Source organism: Phocoena sinus, chromosome 7 (genome assembly GCF_008692025.1).
Source record: "Phocoena sinus isolate mPhoSin1 chromosome 7, mPhoSin1.pri, whole genome shotgun sequence".
In the NCBI taxonomy this organism is placed as follows: domain Eukaryota; kingdom Metazoa; phylum Chordata; class Mammalia; order Artiodactyla; family Phocoenidae; genus Phocoena; species Phocoena sinus.
This window is the reverse complement of record NC_045769.1, coordinates 6827190-6848785: the sequence shown is the minus strand read 5'-3', so window position 1 is coordinate 6848785 and position 21596 is coordinate 6827190. Positions and strand designations below refer to the sequence as shown.

The 21596-nt window shown below is 44.9% G+C and overlaps 1 protein-coding gene, 1 non-coding gene and 2 pseudogenes across 3 annotated transcripts in view; all 4 read left to right on the top strand.

Moving 5' to 3' along the window:
* ATG16L1 (autophagy related 16 like 1) overlaps positions 1–21596 on the top strand; it is a 46937-nt gene that overhangs the window by 2074 nt on the left and 23267 nt on the right. Inside the window, exons 2-10 of one of the 2 annotated variants that reach the window (XM_032636891.1) lie at positions 2044–2137; positions 6464–6569; positions 7290–7363; positions 8225–8476; positions 12135–12200; positions 14583–14669; positions 15326–15382; positions 16278–16380; positions 19299–19404. In XM_032636891.1, coding sequence (XP_032492782.1) covers positions 2044–2137; positions 6464–6569; positions 7290–7363; positions 8225–8476; positions 12135–12200; positions 14583–14669; positions 15326–15382; positions 16278–16380; positions 19299–19404 — 945 coding nt within the window. The remainder of the gene's footprint in view (positions 1–2043; positions 2138–6463; positions 6570–7289; positions 7364–8224; positions 8477–12134; positions 12201–14582; positions 14670–15325; positions 15383–16277; positions 16381–19298; positions 19405–21596) is intronic. The other variant, XM_032636892.1, reaches the window with a different exon arrangement.
* Positions 9222–9764, top strand: LOC116756490 (annotated as a pseudogene).
* The window catches only part of LOC116756491, a 264380-nt pseudogene continuing 252317 nt past the window's right edge, over positions 9534–21596 (top strand).
* LOC116757218 lies at positions 17583–17858 on the top strand. The gene has a single exon (XR_004350870.1).

Below are 21596 nucleotides of genomic sequence, written 5' to 3'. Positions count from 1 at the left end.
AGCTAGGAGAGGAGGCTGGGGGGGGCGGGCGGGCCAAGAGGGCAAGGCAACCTTGGCCTGTTAAAATCTGCAGTTGAGGCAGGGGACTGACATTTGGGAGGTCACTTCTAGATGGTGGAACAGCCTCACTCTTCATTCCTAGCCTCCCAAAGCAGTCAACCAGAGTTTCCCGTTCAGTCCTGCCTCTGAGCCTGAAGAGAAAGATGAAAAGAGGCTCTGGGGACAGCAGGTGGCCTTTGAGTGAGAGGAACTTTTAAGAAGGATCCCTCTTGAATACCTCATGTCTTTGATGTCACAGGGCACCTAGCTGTAACATTTTGAAGATTTTATTAGAGCCCTTTGACACTGGTGAACATTCAAGTTTGGAATCACTTCCCTGTTCTCTTGAGCTAATTTATTAAATTAATATTGATGAAGATAGTGTTTCTGTTTCTACCCAGGATTTCCATTTTTAGATATCAAGAAGTAGGACTCAACTCTTTAAGAGGAAAGATAAGCTGTTCTAACAGGAATAGTCACTAGCATAAACCCTCTCCAACTTTTGCTGTGAAGCATCGCTAATCTCAGACGTTTGGGATCTGTGAAAGCCCCCGTCAGGTGTGGGTTTTCTGTAAGTTTCCCGTGGTCACTTTCTTGTTCTGCTTTGTGCACCCCCTTCCACTTCTGATCTCACTGGCCCCCTGCGTGCATGTCATTTCTTGCCCTGACTTCTCTTTTGAATTTCTGCACTGTGTTCCCTGTCACATTTATTAAGTTCCAAGGACTCATTTTCTTCCTTGAGCTCTCTGCTCCTGTGTTCTCTGGCATGTTAGGATCTTGCACCCAGTTGGACGAGCAGGGAACCTCAGAATAATCTTTGACTTCTTACTAATTGATATCTGTTCATGTCACTGCCTGCTTTTAAAATCTGTTGTTTCGCTATTGCCAGTAAGAAGAGGTCTGAATTTCTCATCCTGCCCTCTCATGTGTTGGTGCAAACTTTTATTTCTAGCCATTTACTGAACAACTCTCTAGACCTTCTGCTTGGACTGTCTGTTGTCTTCACCTGTGAAACCATCTGAGAAAATGAGTAAAAGTTCACTCTTGCCTTTTTATACTTGACCTCCACCCCACCCCCACCCCCATTACACTTTTTTAGCTCCTTGAGGTCAGGGACTCTGGTTTGTATTTGTATCCCTAGTGCCCTGATCTTAGATTAAATATTCCAGGGACTGTCTGGCAGTCCAGTGGTTAAGACTTGGCCTTCCATTGCAGGGGGTGTGGGTTTGATCCCTGGTCGGGGAGCTGAGATCCCGCATGCCTGGCAGCCAAAAATCCAAAACATAAAACAGAAGCAATGTTGTAACAGATTCAATAAAGACTTTTAAAAAATGATCCACGTTAAAAAAATCTTTTTAAAAAAAATTCCAGGGCTTCCCTGGTGGCGCAGTGGTTGGGAGTCCGCCTGCCAATGCAGGGGACATGGGTTCGTGCCCCAGTCCGGGAAGATCCCACATGCCGCGGAGCTGCTGGGCCCTTGAGCCATGGCCGCTGGGCCTGCACGTCCGGAACCTGTGCTCTGCGGCGGGAGAGGCCACAACAGTGAGAGGCCCGCGCACTGCAAAAAAAAAAAAAAAAAAGTATCTTCTTTCTAAAAAAATTCCAAATATAATAAGGTAAAGGTTTCCTCTCTTACTTAGAGATGCATAGCACTTCACTTTTCCATTGTGTTTTGGTATGTTTGTTGCCTCTTTGCCAGGTAGAAACAGGTAGCTGTGGGAGTAGAAAGCATGGGCACGGGGGCGTTTTGGAGTGATTTTTCATAGGTTCCTTTGTCTGGGCTGCCTGTGCTTGGGCCAGGAAGTGTCTAAGTAGCGCATGTGCCTGGAGTTTGGACGATTGCTGTAATCGGTGGTAAAGTACAGTGCCTAGTACTTTGATACCTCATAAAAGTGAAACCTGCCCAGTCATCTTCTGGTTATTTCTTTGGTCCAAATCTTTATAAGATGTTAAGTAGTAATAAAGCATACCTGGGTTGTAATAACTTTTTTTTTTCTTTGCTAGATAACAAGTTGCTGGAAAAGTCAGATCTTCATTCAGTGCTGGCCCATAAGCTACAAGCTGAAAAGCATGACATACCAAACAGGCATGAGATAAGGTATTCTGAAACGATCCTGTATTATTTGTATCTCCTGAGATAAGGTATTCTGAAACGATCCTGTATTATTTGTGTCTCCTTTTTAATTGAAATTTGTCTCAGTTCAGTTGTCACTTACCTGATTTTGAAGCAAACCAAGTACTGTGTTTGTGTTCCACTTTTTGTCAGTTCCTTTCAAATAAAAACTTCTGAAGCCAAATAACTAACTATTTAAGGTTTTTTTTGAAGGTATGTAGCTGCCCACCTAGAAGCCTCATCATCAGTACGATGTGAGCTTGAGAAATTGCTTAAGGCGAGTAACCAGGCCAGTTCCTCCTGTAGCCTGCCAGGGTTCACTTTTTCTGAATAATCAGACAAGTAAGCATTCTTGAGCAGATTTACGTAGATCTTGTCAGTAGAGGATTGACTGGCCTGTAAACATAAGCACTACAGGTCTATGTGATCCTTTTTAGTTCAGTGTTGTTTCCATGTGTCTCAGTGTGCAGTCAAACCAGTGGGTTGCAGAAAGCTTTTTTTTTTTTTTTTTTTAAGGAAGATTAGGCAGAAATCTGCATTTTATAGGAAGGCTAAGTATTGCTTCACTAAATATGTGAGTATGTGTTCATGGTGGGGAGTTTAGTATCTTTACTTGGGTCATTCATGTAAACTGTCTCTTTTTGAGGGTCATGGTCCAAAAAAACCTTAAAGCCATACTTCATCCGAGTGGCTTAAATGGAATCATTCTAGAGTCTTACTGTCCTCCTTTTCCATTTGTTCATCACGTTTGCATATTAAATTTTGTGGTTTGTATGGGAACAGTACCCATTATTGTTCTAAAATCTACAAGCTTTTTTGCATATCAGCTAACATTTAGCAATTGTAAAAACAAAGCTGATGGTAATTTAGGATTTTAGGAAAAAAACAGAAATGCTGGGTGTAGCTTGTCATTTACTCCTATAGCCATATCTGCTAACTACTTGCCATCCGTGTTTCCTCATCTGGCGAGGTGGTCTCCAGGCAGACCGGAGTAGAAAGAGGAACAGATGGCCCGGCCTAGGTTCCATTTTTGCTTAAGAACAATTCAGGAGATCGTGCCTAGCTGTGGTCCTGGGAGGCCTTCTGCAGGATTTAAAATATTAGTTGCTGTGTTCTGGTCAACTTTAGGTGCAGAGAATCCATTTCACCCTTTTTCATCTAAATTCAGTCAACTGAAACCTTGAAACGTTTTATTTCTATCCGGTTAGCCTCTTGGTGACTATATTCCTACATCCTTTATCTGTCAGCGAAACTCATTTGCTTGGAAGGGTACAATAAATAAATATACAACATTCTTTTAACTGAGCACCACTGGGGTGGTAATTTAACTGGAAGTCCGTCCTTTCTGCAAACTTGTGTTCAGTCAGGCCTCTTCCTGACTGCCTCGTTTCTATTAATGGTATCCTTATTTTCCACAAGTCAGCTATGATTCCTTTTTCCCTTGGTGTCCTGCCCCTCCCCCTTTGCAGTCACCCAGGCCTGTTGATTCTTTGCCCAGGTGTCCTGTGCATCTGTCCCTTAGTTTGCATTTGTGTGCCACCAGCTTCGTTGCTTCCGTTCCTAGACTATGGCAGGGGTCTCGTTCACTGAGTCATTTTGTGACTACAGTGTAGGCCAGGCGTCGGGATACAGAGATGAATAAGCCAAGAGTCCTTGTTCGCAAGGACCTCAGCCTCGTGGGGGAGAGTAGCTCAGTGAGGTGTGTGCTAGTAGGATACAGGTATTCACAGAAGACGGGGATCTCATTGGCTGCTTTCTCTCTCTTTTGGGCTCTCAAGTCCTGCCCGTCGCATTCTAATTAATCTTAAAACACACTGTGCTTAAAAAGCTTTATCTCATCAATTATCTGACTCCTCTCTTTAAGTGTTTTAATGCCTTTGCTTACCGAATAAATCAAAGTGAAACTCATCCCTGAGAAAGAGTTGATTCCAGCAGTTTTCTAAGTATGGCCGCTAGACCGCAGCCTCAGAGACTTGTTAGAAACGCAGAATGCTGGGCCTCACCCCAGAGCTCCTGTTTCAGAAACTCTAGGGGTGGCGCCCAGTAGTCTTGTTTTAAGAACCTTTAGGTGATTCTGATGACCTCTAACATATAAAAACCACTGCTTTAGTGGCTACTCAGTCCTTGTGAAGTATCCGAGACACCCGGGGGAGCATGTTAGAAATGCAGATTATTGACCCTTTTCTACATCGACCTGATGAATCGTTCTGGGATGGGGCCCAAGAATCTGTTAAAACCTACTCTCTAGGTGATTCTTTTTTTTTCTGCCTAGTGAAGCACTGTTATTGGGCTTTTGTAAGAAGTTTGACTTTTATTGTGAATAAAATTGGAAGTGGTAAAAGGCTTTGAGCAGAGGAATGAGTGCCCTGTATCCTTGCGTTTTCTCAGGATTCTCTTCAGCTTCCTTCTTAGAGGAACAGACTAGCTTTATGTTTTGCATATTTCACATTGCTTTGCATTGAAATAAGGGGATTTGATAAAAATTATTTCTTTTCCTTCTAATCCCCATATTGCAGTCAATCACCCAGGCCTGTTGCTTCTTCTGCCTAAGTTAGGGTGGTTTCTTATAAGGTACGTGCCGCTTTCTAGTCTCTTGGCTTCTAGTTCATGGGCCAAGATTGGGGAAGCACTGTGTTGCCTCAAAGAATGCAATATTAGTGTATCTTAGAACATGTAAGAAAAATGCCTTTAGAGATGGAGGGTAGACTTAGGAGGGAGCATCACTCTGCCGCCTTTTCCCTCTTTATTTCTTATCGGTCATTGGGAAGAGATAGTGCCCCCGCCCCCGCTTCAGATGGTGGCATCCTGGTTTGCCAGCCATCTTCCTTTTCTCCATCTGTGTGCTTTCCCTGGGGAGTGGTTTTAGCTACTCACTGTAGTCTGATAATTTACACCTGTAACTCCAGCCAAGACCCCTCTCCTGAATTACAGATCCACAGTTCTGTTCACCTGCTGTTATTTCTGAGACAGTATGCAAACTTTCCCAACTTCCATTGACTCTCGAGGTGGCCTGAGCTCCGTGCATGGCTTTAGATACATCTGTTTGCTGACAGCTTCTATATGTCAGCCTCCAGCTTGGACCTCTTTACTTGAAGTTCAGACTCTTAACAATATGCAGTTTCCACTTGACATGCCCACTTGGATGTCCACGGTGAACTCGCTCTTCAGGCCTCCCCCAACCTCTTGCCCCAGTCCTTCTGCCTCAGTAGGTGACGCCTACCTTTAATAGCCACTCAGGGCAAAAGCCTTGGAGTTGTCCTCGACTCCTGTCTTTCTGTCATTCCCCACAACCAATTCAAAGGCAAGTCCTGCAGTCTCTCCAGAGTGGATCTAGCTAGGATCTGACCACGTCTCACCGCCTCCGCTGCCGTCACCTTGTCCCGATCTGCACTTTCTGAGTCTGGAATATGTAATAGCTTGCTAACTGGTCTCGCTGTTTCTGCCCTTAACCCCTGCAGTGTGCTCTCCACCCAGCAGCTGTAGCGATCCTTTCAAAACGTAAGTCGTTCCTCTGCTCAAAACCCTCGGCGGCTTCCAGTCATGCATAGGAAAAGCCACAGTCCTCGGGGGCCTGCGAGGCTCTCTCTGCGTGGCCTCCCCGATCCTCCCTACACCCCCTGCCCCGGGCGCTGCGGTCACACTTGCCCCCAGCCTCTCCAACACTTGCCCCCAGCTGTTCCCTCCACTCACAGGGCCCCGCCCCCAGGTCCGCGTGGCTTGTTCCTCACTCTTTCCAGTCTTCAGTCAAGTGTCACCTCTCGGGATGCCTTTGACTACCGCACATGGAACAGGAGCCCTGTCGCTCTGTCCCCTTCTTTACACTGCTTAGTTTTTCTCCACAGCATATCTGACCACCTGACTCCATCCATCTACTCATTTGTTGTCTGCCTACTCTTAGCCGATTGTACAGCTTCCTGTTCCCTGCCTTCTCCCCGCTAGGCACCAAAACAGTGCCTAGCACAGAGCCGGCACTTAGATACTTGTCGGGTGAGTGGACCTCGTTGTCTCCTCCCCATTTACCTGAACTTTATTCTGGAATCCATCCTTTATTCCTGACGCAGCTGGTGGTATGGGTTGTGGCTGGTTGGTTTTACCCTGTGTCTCATATCTCCTACTTTCTACTTTAGGTTTGTAGTGACTTATAACTCTATTGGCCTGGAGAACTGAACTGCTTTCTTGGCTATATTGTCACGTACAGGTTTGAAATTCTAAAGTTATTGTTCCAGTGCCTGATTGAAGGGCTCTGGGGTCTGATTTTTTTTTTTTCTCTTGTTTGCACGTTCTCTTCATCTGCCTGGTTGGGGCATTTAGTCCTGGGCATGATGGTGCATGGAATGATAGTCAGCTGCAAGAAATGGCCCAGCTGAGGATTAAACACCAAGAAGAACTGACTGAATTACACAAGAAACGTGGGGAGGTAAAGATAGCTCCTCTTCTCGTCTGTCTTGGGGGTCGGGGGGTGGGGCAGGCACTCCCACTGGAATTTGCAGCCATCCTGGCTACATACGGCATCACCAGCTCTATCTGTGGGAATGAAACAACAGAAAAGATGTGAGAGCTCTGTCAGCAGGTGGGCAAGCCATTGAGATAACAGCCAGGTTGTCATGCTCCAAGATGGCATGAAAGGTACGAGTGGAGAAACATAAAAAGAAAGAAGCTTACTCCTTGATTGATTGAAAGTCTTAACTAATACCTTCATAAAGCGTGAAACCTGCAATTTCAGAAAAATCCATTAGGAAGAATCAAGTCCTGGGCTGTGTTTACACTGGGTGGTGGTCTAATGGCAAGCTATGAAGAAGTGCAACCTACCATTACTTCAGCTGAATTGATTATCAGCTGAAGAGTCGGAAAAGGTAGCTGGGGTGGAGGGGTAGCCAGGCGTTCTCAGCAGGAACCTGGCGGTCACCTGGAGCGTTGCTCGTCTATCCAAGGCTGCCTTCAACAGGGAAAGCGCACACTGCGCCCCCGCGCAGCCCCGCTGGCCCTTCTCCTCTCGGCCACCCAGCTCGTTTCTTCTTGGTGCCTTGGCCCCACCGCACAGGCACCTGTTTTTTTCTTTAAAGTAAACCGCAATTAGGAGTTTCCAGCTGAGGTCCTAAAATCTCTTGTTTATGAAAGTGTTCTTCTTTACCCCCAGTTAGCTCAGTTGGTGATTGACCTGAATAACCAAATGCAGCAGAAGGACAAGGAGATGCAGATGAATGAAGCCAAGTGAGTAGAGAGCACGCTTCCTTCGGGACTGGTCGTGGGATCTCACCGCCTGTTTTACTGTACTCTTGTGAGCGGGGCCAGTGGTGATCGGTGGCAAACAGTAGCCACACTGGGCTCAGCACAAGTTTCGTTTCTGTGCATACATAGCCTGGGGTCCTTTTCTACCCTCTGAGGATGGAAAAGACAAGAAGAGTGCCCTCTGACCTCCAGGGCCCCAGCACACCCCTGAGAAGTCAGCTTCGCTCTTGGAAGTGTCCCTGAGGCATTCACAGTTCTCCCCATGGCCATTGCCTGGGGGAGTGGGTGTCTTCTGTGGTGGGGATGGGACCAAGATAGCCCAGTGCCCGGCCATTGGGAACGGGGATGAGTTTGTGGGCGGGGTTGTTCTTGATCTGGGAGAAGCCTACCGGTCAAGATAAACAGGGACTCCAAATCCTAGGATCTTTGAGCTGGAGGGGAGCCTGGGTTTCATCTGTGCCTTTTCCCTTACTCCGCAGAGAGGGCTCTCTAGAGGCTTAGAAAGGTGGGGAGCCTGCTCAGGCATTCACACTCAGTGAGTGATAGAGCTGATGGAATGCCCAAGATACCCAGCCTCCTTTTAATCTCCCATTACTACACTATTTCAGCATCAAAAGCTCCCTCTTCCTTCCCATCCTGTTTTTCTAAAAGATACTTTAACTAGTCATTCATAGTCTGGATGAATTTTGCCCTAGGTGTTTCCTCTCCGTTAATGGGATTGTCCTGTAAACCCCTGGGGCTGGGCTTGGCCAAGTGAGGTGCCTGCTGTGATGGCTGAGGTCATTGTTGGTGCCCAAGCTCACACAGCTCTCGTGCAGTATCCCTCTCCCGTCGTGTTTTCAGAATTGCAGAATGCTTGCAGACCATCTCTGATCTCGAGACCGAGTGCCTGGAACTACGCACTAAGCTTCAGGACCTTGAAAGAGCCAACCAGACCCTGAAGGATGAATATGATGCCCTGCAGATCACTTTCACTGCCCTGGAGGAGAAACTGAGGAAGACTACTGAGGAGAACCAGGAGCTGGTCACCAGATGGATGGCTGAGAAAGCCCAGGAAGCTAATCGCTTAAATGCGGAGAATGAGAAGGATTCGAGGTGGGAGATGAGTCGGCAGTCAGTGATTTCCATTGTTTAATGAAGTCGAACCTAGTTCTTAGAAAAGAAGGGAGCCAACCTGGCAGCTCTGACCACAGGGTGGGGGCACCAGGAAGCACTAACAAAATTAGAAATAGTGGGGGTGGGTGTGAAAGAAATTTGCATTTATAAGAACACTTTTACAGCTGAGCAAAGGATTACCTCCCAAAAGGGCTTTGGCCCGTTGCTATTTTTGCCAGCAAATTCTTTCCGTGTTCAAGAAGAAAAACTAGTTCTTGAACAGTGTAAATTAAACCAGAGTTAGAAAAAGCTTATAATCCCCCCACCCCGCCCCATTTTGTAAAACTATTCCAACCCATAGCAAAAACTCTGATCTGGCTAGTGTACAGGAAGACCGTGAGCCAGCCTCACTAGTAATGAGTTCAGAAGATTAGAACATTTTATTTTAAATCCCCACATCAGTAGTTCAGAATTTGAAAAGATTATTGTAGTTTATCTAAAAGAATAAATACATGGAATAGGAAAGAGCCTTAAAGAATAACAAAGAGCCCTAATCCTACCAAATAATATATGCAAAAAGATTTCAAAATCTGTGTAAAAACGGAAACCAAAAGGTAGAAGCAAAAAATGTTACTCTCTGCTGTTTGTTTTATGAAAAATTCCTAAATAGGAGTATTGGAGGACTTTCTAAACATTAAAAGTAATGGTAGCTTTTCCAGTAAGCAGCCTGAGGTGACCTCTAAAAATGGTTCGCTATTCACTTGACCCAGAAAACCCCACAAAATCATGCAAGTCAGAGGTTCAGATCTTCATGTTCACTTTAAGAACACTTGTGAACCTGCCCAGGCCATTAAGGATATGCATATCCGAAAAGCCACCAAGTATCTGGAGGATGTCACTTTAAAGAAGCAGTGTGTGCCGTTCCGTCGCTACAGTGATGGAGTTGGTAGGTGTGCCCAGGCCAAACAGTGGGGCTGGATGCAGGGTCGGTGGCCCAAAAAGAGTGTTGAATTTTTACTGCACATGCTCAAAAATGCAGAGTAATGCTGAACTTAAGGGCTTAGATGTAGATTCTCTGGTCACTGAGCACATCCAGGTGAACAAAGCCCACAAAATGCCGTGCAGGACTTACAGAGCTCATGGTCGGATCAACCCATACATGAGCTCTCCCTGCCACATTGAGATGATCCTTACTGAAAAAGAACAGATTGTTCCTAAACCAGAAGAGGAGGTTGCCCAGAAGAAACAGATATACCTGAAGAAACAAAAACTTATGGCCCGGGAATAAATGCTGCAAAAAATAAATGCAAATAAAAGTAAAAAAAAAGCACCCCCCCCCCAAAAAAAAGTAATGGTAATAAAGAATGGACTGTATAAAAATTGTAGGTTTCTTAACATCGAAGAACACTATAAAACAAGCAAATAAGCTATGCTATTATAAAATATGTATCCTTAGTATAGAGTCAGTAAGGAACAGGTGAGCATTCAGACAGAGGGATGTAAAGCATAGATAGTTCATAAAAGAAGTGGACGAGCTCAGTGAATCTGGTCAAAAGGATTGTTGGGAGGAAGGTGGGACAGGCCCCTCACATTGCTGATGTGAAGGCTGTTTCTCTAACCCCTGGAGGGCCCTGGGGATGGCAGGCACCTGAGAATGGTTCCCACTTGTTGGCCTTTATCCTGAGTGATGAGGTTTGTTCACAAGTACGATTTTGTGATAGTCCATTGTTCACAGTAGTGAGAAATTAGAAGCGGTATATCCCTTGGTGGGGGGAAGAAATTGTGATATTTTCATACAGTGGGATTTTGCAAAGTCTTTTCAAAATATATATACGTCTTAAGTTTGTATTAAGAAAACGTGAGCTGTCCTTATATTCTTTCTGTCTCATGTTTAAGTAAAATTGCGCAGCTTATATGTGGAACTCTTGGGCAGCTTAGGGGTGGTAAGGACTCCGGGGCTCCGTGGAAGTTGTTAGGCTTCGGGCTGAGAGCCTGCCTGAGGGAGAAGTGGGCAGGCGTGTGGTTCTGCAGAGGGAGAGCCCTTGATCATCACCGTGGACAAGAACAACCCGAACTTTCTAGTGAAAATGGGGAGTGAGGCACGTTACATACCTGCCCTTGTTCTGTCCTTTGGAATGTTTTCCTAGGAATATACCATTGCACGTATAACCATCTGATTGCACGTGTGGGACCTGGGGATTCTTTTCGTTACTTGACTCAACTAGTTCCTCCTTCTTAGAAGCCTTCCCTCTTCCTGCCTATTTCCCAGATTAGATGTCCTTCCTCTCCTAGCAGCTTTTGTTTACCTGGGTCATAGTGGAGCGCTGTTTTTTGAAATAGCTGCTTGTGTTCCGCCTCCCTTGCAAGGCTGGGGTGTGTCCCCACAGGCAGGCATGGTGGCTGCTGTGTAAGAAGCTGTCAGCATTAAAGAAGGACATTTCCGCTGTTGTAATGAAGCCTGGGCTGCGGGTGTTTTTTTCTCCCCGCGACTCCAGCTCTGTCCTTTACCCACTCCTTGCAGACAGGTGCCTTTCCTTTAGAGGAGTGTTACACACCCCGCACCAGGATTCTGCTTTCCCCTCAAAGACAGTTTATAGGTCATCTATTCCAGCTAAGAAAAATTTGTTAACCTGTAATTTTTGTCACTTGTCCTGTAAAACTGACTCTTCATCTTCAAGGTATAAGATTAAGAGTGTAAGGCACTTTTTCAAGCTAGAGCCTCATCCCATCCCAGATTCTGATGTGCCACCTACAGGACTTTGCCCTATTTTGAGAATTATCACTATGGTAGAAACTTTTTTAAAAACTTAGAAAAGTTGTTTTTTAATTTAGAAAAAATTTAAAAAATTCCAGCAGAACTCTTGACCTGAGCTCAGTAGCAGTGCTAGAGTTCTGGGTTGGGGGTCCTCCACAGCGAGGGCAAAAATGACAGATAGAGGTGAACTTGCCATGGAAAAGAGAGGGAGGCCAAGGATTAAAGGTTAGGAAGCTCCTGAATTGAGGGCTTGGGAAGGAAAGACAAAAATGATTCTGAGAGGGGAGAGAGTGGAAGCGACTGCTGACGACATTAAAATTCTGCTGCAGCCAGGACTTGTGTGTCCAGCCCTAGTAAACTGAAGCCTTGTACATTTTGATGACTCAAGAGTCTCACTATACCTCAGTTTCCTCGTCTATAAAATGGGAATCATAGTACTTAACCTCAAAAAGTTTGTTATAAGTGTTAAATGAGTCAAATTCTGTAAAATAATAAAACCATGCTAGGTACAAGTGAATTTTTATTATTATTCATGCTCTTGATATGTTAGTGTGAGACTGTTTATTTCAGAAAACTAAGTCTCGACCATGACTAACCCTGGATAAACCTGATGCATGTTTCTGTCCTGAGAGGCCCTGGGTCCCCACAGGCAGGCTTCTCCCTTGCTGGTTCACTGCTCTCTCTAATCCCTCCTAGGGCTTTGCTCTGAAATCCATTATAATAGGATCCTTGCTGAAGTTACAGTTGTGGATTTGGGACTTTGGGTATCTTTGTCCAGGGTAGTTGTTACTTTAAGTGCATTGAATATTCAAATGTGTTACTAAGTAGTTTTTTGAGAGCCAAAACCCCATGCTTTCTTTAAGTAGACATAAATAGTGAGCTTTTTTTTTTTTTTTTAAATAGGAGGCGGCAAGCCCGGCTGCAGAAGGAGCTCGCAGAAGCAGCAAAGGAACCTCTCCCAGCTGAGCAGTGAGTAGAGATGTACAAATCGAAACTATGCTCGTAGTAATTTGATTTGCTGTTTTGAAATAGTCTTATAATATTCTGTCTATAAAACCATTTTACAAAATGTAGAAGGAAAACGAAAAGACTTAGGGCAGCAAATAAAAAACACCCATTACCTTCCAGAAAGTTGTTTCAGTTTATATTCATTAGCTGTGAGTGTGAATTCTGACTTCCTCCACCCTTAACCAGTGACAGCCTCGCTGTTTTCCTGTTGAGACCGACCTGTTTTCTGCCTCTGGTTGGAGCTGTTGCAGTGTGATGCTGGGCTGGGGTTCTGTCTCTTGCTCTCTTCTTGGTTAGTGGCTTCAAGTGGAGCTTGGGCAAACCTTTGAAGCCTGAGTAAAAACTGGGATTTCCTGGAACAAAAGCAATTGAGTCAGTATGGAGTTTTTCCTAATCTGGAATTGGGTGGAGGGTCTTCCCTGAGATTTGAAGCTTTGTTTTCAGAGAATTTTAGTGACTCCATTCCCTTTGCTCTGGTTCAGGATGTGGGGTCTTCTCCCTCTTTGAAATAGGTTCTGGAATATAGTATTAGAGTTGTGATCTTCTGTTTTTTTAAATGTTGCTTGCTTGTAAATGGAGGGGAGTGATTTAAATTCACTCAGGAGTCACCTGCCAGACAAAGGTCTTGATTTATAAGAAAACAAATCTCATACCAAGCCTTTGCTTTAGATGTAGCTATATGTGCATAATTTCTATACTCTTCACATGTAGAAAATGAATCTCAGGTGTATTTGCCCAAAGCTACAAAGTAGCTAAATAGTTGACCTGGAAATGAGATTTGGTTCCTTAAAAATAACGGCTTATAAAAGCATCATTTGTCTGCCTCTTATTGGCCAGCATAAACAGGTGACTAGGTGTAGAAAGGTCCAGCATCCTGCCCCATATCACAAAGGAAAAGGCAGAGACAGGGTGGAAACTTAAGGGTGTCTGACTGTAAAGGCCTGTTCTTAATCTCTGTTCTTTCCTACAAGTAGAGTTTCTAGGTGAAAGGACATTAACACCTTTGAAAGGTTTTGATAACACGTTACCACATGCTGGTATTTTCTCGTGGTCCTGGGCCTTTGCGCTGTTCCAAGTACCTTTATAACTATACAGCTCTATCTTAAACAAACCATTTACATAGGCTCAGCTCAGGTTTGTTACTCTTGCCATGTCTGCTGTTCTGTTGTTACCCTTGTGCGGACACAAGTGACCCTCAGGCCACAACTGAGAAGAGAAGAAAGCCCAGCCTGTTCTCTGTCTTCAGGCCCGCCTTTGTTCTCCTCTAATCCTGGCCAAGACTGGGTTCAGTTACACGGGACCCTAGAATCAATAGCCAAGGAAAATAAATTTACTTGAACTTGGTTTAACTTGCTTGGTAACAAGTTCTGAAGTATATATTTACATAATCCAGATAATTAATCATGGAAAAATCTCTCGAGTTCTTATGAATCCAAACGTTTGGTAATAAAGTCTTGGGTTATTAGATTTTATTATTTTGCTTCTCCATGAAGATCGCAACTCGGTAGGACGTCATTAAGACCAAAATAATTACTTGCCTTCCCTGCAGCCAGGAAAACGGGGAGGAAGGGGAATTCCAGAGGAGCTTTGCATCCGGTGGGATAAACACCAGCAAAGGAGCATGGTCCTGTGACTTGATTATCTCATGTGTAATATAATGGACTCTCTAAAATGTCAGAAACAGCAAATACCCAGAGCTATGCTTGAACATAAGCCTCAAATACCCAGAGTCAAAAATGAATTGTGTTTAGATCTTGCTTTCCTGTCTTTTACTATTACAGTAATATTTAGAACTGGGTTGTTTAGGTACCCGTTGACTTCATTGCCCTTTTAGCAGTCCATTTCCTTATTGACTTGGATCTTCTCCCTATCCTGGCATTTTCTTGTACACCATAGCTGCCCCTAGCTATCCTCTGTGTTATTCAGCCCGTCTCACGGGAACTGTTTCTTAGTGCTGCAGTCCAGTTGGCATGCGGGAGCCCTTGAGCTACAAACCAGACTTCTGATGAGAAAAATCTACCTTAGTGCTGGCTATGTGAATATAGGCTTAATAAGCCATTATGTCATTGCTTTCTAAGTGGGAGCTGTGTTTAGACCTAAAAAGAGCAAAAGCTCACTTGTAAAGTTGTTTGCAGTTGGAATTCTGGATTTGACTTGAACAGATGGTTTCTTCGCTGTTGCTCAGATGGCAGCTCCTTTTTCTCCAGGGAAGCCTTGACTGCCTCTGTCACAGCCAAGTCACGTAGCCCGTGTGTGATTAGGAAGTGGTGTTGGTGTCGGCCTTCGCAGAGCAAAGCTCTGTTCAGCAGCATCAAAGACTCAGCCTCTTGCCCTTCTTTCCAGGGATGATGACATTGAAGTCCTTGTGGATGAAACCTCCGATCACGCTGAGGAGGCCTCTCCGGTGCGGGCCGTCAGCAGAGCAGCCGCGTGAGTAGACGGGCTGTGCCAGGGGCGGAGCAGCCCGGCGGCATGCTTGTGGGCGGGGCCAGGGAACGGTGTGGCGCCCCCAGCTGGAACGTGCAGCCCCGCTCACTCAGCCATGGGGCTCGCGGGCTCCAGGGTGTCTCCGTCTTTCTCGGGTCACCTCTGCTTAACAGGAGGCTAGCCGTCCCTTAGTGCCGCCACCAGCTGTGAGGAGAAGCAGAAAAGGTGTAGTGGCTTTCTGAAAGATGGACCTTGTTAGGCAGGGTGATTGTTTAGATCATACTGCTTAATTCTTACTAGGGCTCCAGGAGTTCTTTTCTTTTCTTTTTTTAATTTGCCAAAACAGGATGAAAAGAATGGGATTGGTCATTAACCACTAGAAGTTGTTGTTAGGTCACTTAGACAGTTCATCGTCTAAAGCATTATTTCCAGGGAAGTTAATTTAGTGCTAGGGAACCGTATTTCTTTTGAAACTTCAAGGCTGGGTTTTCCCTCCTACCTTCCCAATGCTTTCTGCTGGTTCAGTACTGTGAGGGGTTCTCAGCTGGGGTTTGGGAGCTCATTGGGAAACGCTCCCAGGTACTTTTGTGGACTGTTTTTGATTGATTATTTGGGCAAAATGTTTCTAAGGTTTAAACCTATCCTCCCCTCCTCTTTAGTAAGCGACTCTCGCAGCCTGCTGGAGGCCTTCTGGATTCTATCACTAATATCTTTGGGTAGGTTAGAAAACCTTCACCTTTCCTTGTTAATATGTGTATAAATATACCTGAGTACATGTACATGATTTGTTGTCGTTTTTTAAACGTGCGCCAGAATTTCAGTGCAGAGTATACAGATGCCTTAATTTCAGCTTTTCATTTAGCTTCTTCCTTTTTTCCTCAACTTCCTTTTTCTTAATCTTGCTGCGTGCTGATCTCTGGCCTTACCCTTTAGTCTGTCCGAGTCTCCCCTTTTGGGACATCACTCTTCTGACGCTGCCAGGTGAAAATATTATCCTCTCTTAGCCCAGCATGCAAGTGTGGGTCGTTGATAATTATTGCTGATCACTGCTTCACTACACCAATCATCACGTGTACATGTGCTAATAACCTGGACGCTTTGCATGCTCCTAGGAATGCTGTCAGCCCTCTGAGACGGGCGAATAGGCTGAGCTCTGTACAGTAATCAAGGCCGGGTCGCTCTTTCTTTTGGCATGTGTTCAGCTCCACCTTGACCACAAGTGTACGCTGAGGATGATTGTAACCAGGCATAGGAATCATCTTAAAATAGTTTTATGAAAATACCAACGAGCTCCCTCTGAGCTAGCGGTTACCTTAAGTTGAGAACATTTGTAGCTGTTTATTGACGGGGGCAGCAGTTGTTCAGGATTGCTTTTCAGTGTTGAGTTTTGGAGTCCGTGGGTTAGCGAAAAGGAGAGCACAGGTAAGTGCTGACTGTCTTTCCAGTTGTCACTGAGTGAGGTCGCTTCTGATTTGGGGAATCGTTCTGTGGTTTGGAGGGTCTAGAAGGGAAAAGAAGCTATTGATAAAAGATGTCTTTGAATCCCTTCTGAGAGTTTGGTGGACAGTAAGCCTGTGCCATCCTGATGTTTTCCTTTATGTTACTTCTTAGGAGGCGCTCTGTGTCTTCCTTTCCAGTTCCCCAGGATAACGTGGATACTCATCCTGGCTCTAGTAAAGAAGTGAGGGTGCCAACGACTGCAATGTGTGTCTTCGTAAGTATGATTTATCCCCACAGCCCACCAAGCTTCATAAAGAAACAGAGCCTGACAAAGGACCCTTTCTCCTGCTGCAGCTAAGCTTTCTATTATTGTTTTGTTCATATGGAACTTTCTATCAGACAACCTGTTGGCTGTCTGATAGAAAGGATTGATTATATTTTGATAAGCAAAGCAAAGCAAAGTTGCTTTGATAAGGTAAGTAAAATTAGTGTATTTTGCCGCTCTTCAGAGAACAGAATTTATTTGCAGCCACCCTCTGTAATGTAGGACTGGCTGAGAGGATGGGTAGCATGAGGGGGTGGGGCAAGGGGAGAGCTAATTTGGGATGGTGAGGAATTAGAGAATAATTCATGCAATTGTTGTCACCAGTTGGCTCCAATTTAGAGTTTCTAGTCAGTGGTCTGTTTTGAAAGGTCAGTAGGGCAGCTGTTGGCTTCACAAATTATACTCAGGTCCATGTGACTTCTGACCATTAGGAGCACATAGTTGGAAGCCAGAGAAACTCCTGGGCAGAAGCCACTGTGATACCATGGCTGTCAGCTGGAGTGTGGAGCTGGGTCCTAGTACTAAAGGATAATCCAGATCCTGGCTGGGGTAATTGAGCGGACATGCAACCGGCCTGGGGAATTGTAGAGTCCCTGGCTCAGGGCTAGGAAATGGGGTGGGGGATGGAAGAATAGAGCAAAGCCCAAATAGTTGGGTTAACTCTTGTGTAGCGAGGGGTAAGTTGGAGGAGCTGACGTTCGGGGAGAGAAAGGCTTGCTGTAAAAATGGGATGGGGCTTCCCTGGTGGCGCAGTGGTTGAGAGTCCGCCTGCCGATGCAGGGGACGCGGGTTTCTGCCCTGGTCCGGGAAGACCCCACGTGCCGCGGAGCGGCTGGGCCTGTGCGCCATGGCCTCTGAGCCTGCACGTCCAGAGCCTGTGCTCCGCAACAGGAGAGGCCACAACAGTGAGAGGCCCGCGTACCGCAAAAAAGAAAAAAACAATGGGATGGAGTTTATATGGGGGGAGCTTTCAGTTCCGGGCATAAAGAGGAACTTTAATAGTTATTTCCATACAATGAACTGGCTGAGCGATTAGCCACCTTGGTCGTTGTAAAGAGAGTCCTGCTGTGGGTGAGGAGTTGGACGGGGGACTATTAAGGCCCCTTCCCACTCCACTCCTGTGATTCTCTAACAGGCCTGGTCACCTCGGAGGTCGATGATGATTGGTAAAAGGTCTGATTGCACTTAACGTCACATTGCCTTCCCTGCCCTCAACTCCCAGCAGCCCATTTTTTCCCTCCTGTCACACTTAAGTCGTGTGTATGGGGTAATGGAGCAGCTGATAATTGGGGATTCTGTCAGTGTGTGTCTCTGAGAGTGAGCAGTGCACAGCTGACAAGCGTCCAACAGAACCGGCCACACAGGAGATTGATGAGAGGCAGCCATGGTTGTGATGGTGCGTGATCTCAAGTTTTCAATCTGAGACCTCCGAAGTAGAAAGGTATCATTACAAAGAAAACGGAGTTGTATGGAGGTAAAAAGATTGATCCCCTGTCAGACAGCTTTTCAGCCCTGGGACACGAGAGGGTGGAGAGAAAGCAGATCAAGCAAAGTAATAAGAAATCATGTTTCTGTTCCAGTCGGTTCATGAGTCACGTTCTCGATACTTCAGGCACCTTTTTCAGTCCCAAGCAAATGTGAAGATCAGATTTTGTATTCCCAAAATGACCTTTTAGGCAAGTGATTGATGACAGGTTTAAGGATCTAGTATTTATCATTCATGCATTGCAGGGTCCCCCGCCCCTGGCTTTTGATTATGGAAATTTTCAAATATAAGCAGAAGTAGAGAGTAAAAGAACTTCCCAGACATCCTCCTGTCGGGCGGCTTCAGTCAGTCACGTTTGCCAATCTTATCTGCCCCCCACCCCACGCCCACACTTTTGCTGGAGCAACTTAAAGCAAATCTCATAGTATTTCATTCATAAATATTTCAGTATCCATGGTCTTTTAAGAGAGGAGATTGTAGTCATGTCTAGTGTTCTCTCTTCCCATTCTGGGATGGGGTGCTTTTTATTTGGTTTCCTTTCTCATCTTGAACACAAATGCCACCACCTTTTCAGATCATGTGTTCCAACGTGGATGCCATTCTCAGACATCTCCCTGTGAAGAATGTAGGTTCTGCCAAAATAACACCTGCTACTTTTGTCAAAGGCCGAGTCATGGTCGGACACGTTCCTAGCTCACAAAACCTGCAGAAGTCTCTTCATAGACGAGAAAACTGAGGCTTTGGGAAGTGAAGGAACTTGGCGGAGGCCTCACTGCTAGTACATGTAGTGCCGTGTTGTTTCCAGAAAGAGCTACCTGGGATTCTACTCTAACACTGATGGGTGGCAGTAGGACCACCATCTACTCATATCAGGATGTATTCGTATTAGGGAGACCAAAAGAAAGACTTTTTAAAAAAAGAAAAGGCTTCTTTTTTTAAAGTCATGAGAAGCCATGCTATACCTTAATTTGATACATAGTTTAACATGTGGTATTAATGCAGTCTGGGCCAGAAGAGGCAGTTAACCATAGGCTTACTTTTAAGCTCTTAAGATCATAGTACAGTATAGATTGAAATTACATTATTCTTAGAAGAAGGAAAATTAATGCAAAGACAAACTTTAGGCAATTAGTTTACACAGATTCTGAATGCTTTTTAAGAAGGTTGCACTGCATTTAAAAAAATAGAACTGTAACTATAAGTATTTAATGATAATAGAATCAGGAGACCCTGGGCTAGGAACCCAAGTTTGTGATTGGGTCCCCTCTTTAATGACAGGTGTTTAACCTTTGGTTAGGGGTCCAGAGTGTCCATCAGTATTGGGCCCTTTCTTCTTGGGGATGACAGGGGTTGGGTTTGAAACAGGGCACTTGTCTTGCAGGACGCTCACGATGGGGAGGTCAATGCCGTGCAGTTCAGTCCGGGTTCCCGGCTCCTGGCCACGGGAGGCATGGATCGGAGGGTGAAGCTCTGGGAAGTGTTCGGAGGTGAGATCTCGCTGGAGTGAGAAACAGAAGGGAGCTGTGTTGGTGACATCTGGTTGGCCCTGCTTTCAGGCAGTCTTTGAATTGTTCATCTTCTTGAAACATACAGTATTTTGTGTGAGGAATCATCTGACCAACGCATTATTACCCTCTCAGTTATCCTTTCCAGCTGATACAGCCAAGTAGATGTTTGCTCTGGGTTTCCAAGTAGACTAGAGAATGCTGTTGAGTTACAGATACGTTAGCGTTTGTGTTTTCTCAAATACGTACTGACCAGGGGATCTTCCAAGATAGTACAGGCTTTAGAAGGAAAATAAAAAATCTTATAGTCATGGACTCTACAATTAAATTACACATCAGGCTGTGGTTTATGCATTTAATAATGCCAGTGGCCATAGCCTAGCAAAAAATGACTGACATCGTATCTAAGCTTGAGAATAAACAGAGGGGTGTATCATCTAGGAAAATGTATTTAACAAATAGCTTATTGGACAAGGATTCTAAAATCAAGACTGAAGTCTCTTTGATGAGACATTGTTTCAGGAATGACCTCAGAGTACTCAAAATGGGATGGCATTAAAACAGGAAATGAGAGTTAGTGAAATCCTCTCCCAGAATTCTGAACATGGGCATAGCCCACTTTTAACATTTTGATATTCAATTAAATATACATGTATATTTAGTAAGGCAAGGTCAGGGAATTCCCCTGGAAGTCCAGGAGTTAGGACTCCGGGCTTTCACTGCCAAGGGCCTGAGTTCATTCCCTGGTCAGGGAACCAAGATCCCACAAGCCACACAGCACAACCAAAAAATAATAATAGTAAGACAAGGTCAAAGAATAGACTGAAGGGTTTTATAGGAACCACTTTGTCCGGTTTCCGTACTTGCAGCACATACATGCTCACTCTCCAACAATAAATAGCACCATCATACCTTTCTCTACTTTATCTCCTCTGATCCTCACAATAGCCCTGTGCCGTTAGGTGGGTATCACCCCTGTTTGACAGGTGAAAACTCAGAGACACTACTTGATTTACATGGTTGATTTACGTGGACAGGGAGTCGTGAAACCTGGGACCTGAGCTTGAGTGTTAAGACTGTAGATGCCTTGCTTTTGCCAAAACAGCCTCCTCTGAGCTATAGACCTGCTGAAGAAGCATGTGTGTTACTACTACTTTTTTATATATATAAATTGATTGATTGATTGATTGATTTTTGGCTGCGTTGGGTCTTCGCTGCTGTGCACGGCCTTTCTCTAGTTGTGGAGAGCGGGGGCTACTCTTTGTTGCCGTGTGCGGGCTTCTCATTGCAGTGGCTTCTCTTGTTGCGGAGCACGGGCTTCCCAGGGAAGTCCCTGTGTTACTACTGCTGATGTATTTAGAGCAAGAGCAATTCTACCGATCCCTTTGCTGGAACACGTTGTCATATAAAGCACCCAGTTTGTCTACCCTGGCCTTTGATTTTCATGAAAATGACTCAGTACTTAAATCCCTGGCAGTTAGAGCAGTTTGAAACCCATCAAAATTTGTGTTTTACCCAGAAACACCTTATGAATGGTAATTGCTGAAACTTGCAAAACAATAATAAAACCATATCATAAGAATAGAAATTTTGGGCTTCCCTAGTGGCACAGTGGTTAAGAGTCCGCCTGCCAATGCCGGGGACACAGGTTCGAGCCCTGGTCCAGGAAGATCCCATACGCTGCGGAGCAACTAAGCCCGTGCACCACAACTACTGAGACTGCGCGCCTAGAGCCCGTGCTCCGCATCAAGAGAAGCTACCGCAACGAGAAGCCTGCGCACCACAACGAAGAGTAGCGCCTGCTCGCCACAGCTAGAGAAGACCCACATGCAGCAACGAAGACCCAGTGCAGCCAAAAATAAATTAATTAATTTTAAAAAAAAAAGAATAGAGATTTTGTGATAAAAATCTACACAGATAGTCTGTTTTGATTATGCCTTGCAATTAAATACAGATAGCACTAAAAATATTTTTGTTTTACTCCTTGGTCAGTAAAAACACCTATAAGAAAATTAAAGATACCAGGGATTAGTAATAGTGTTACTTTTTTGCTGCTAAAGAGGAAGTAAATACTAACCAACATTAATACTGACATAATTTGTGCCAGAACATAATTTGTGTTAATAAAATGAAAAATTTCTACTAGGTCTACAGAAATAACATAGTGTCTGGCA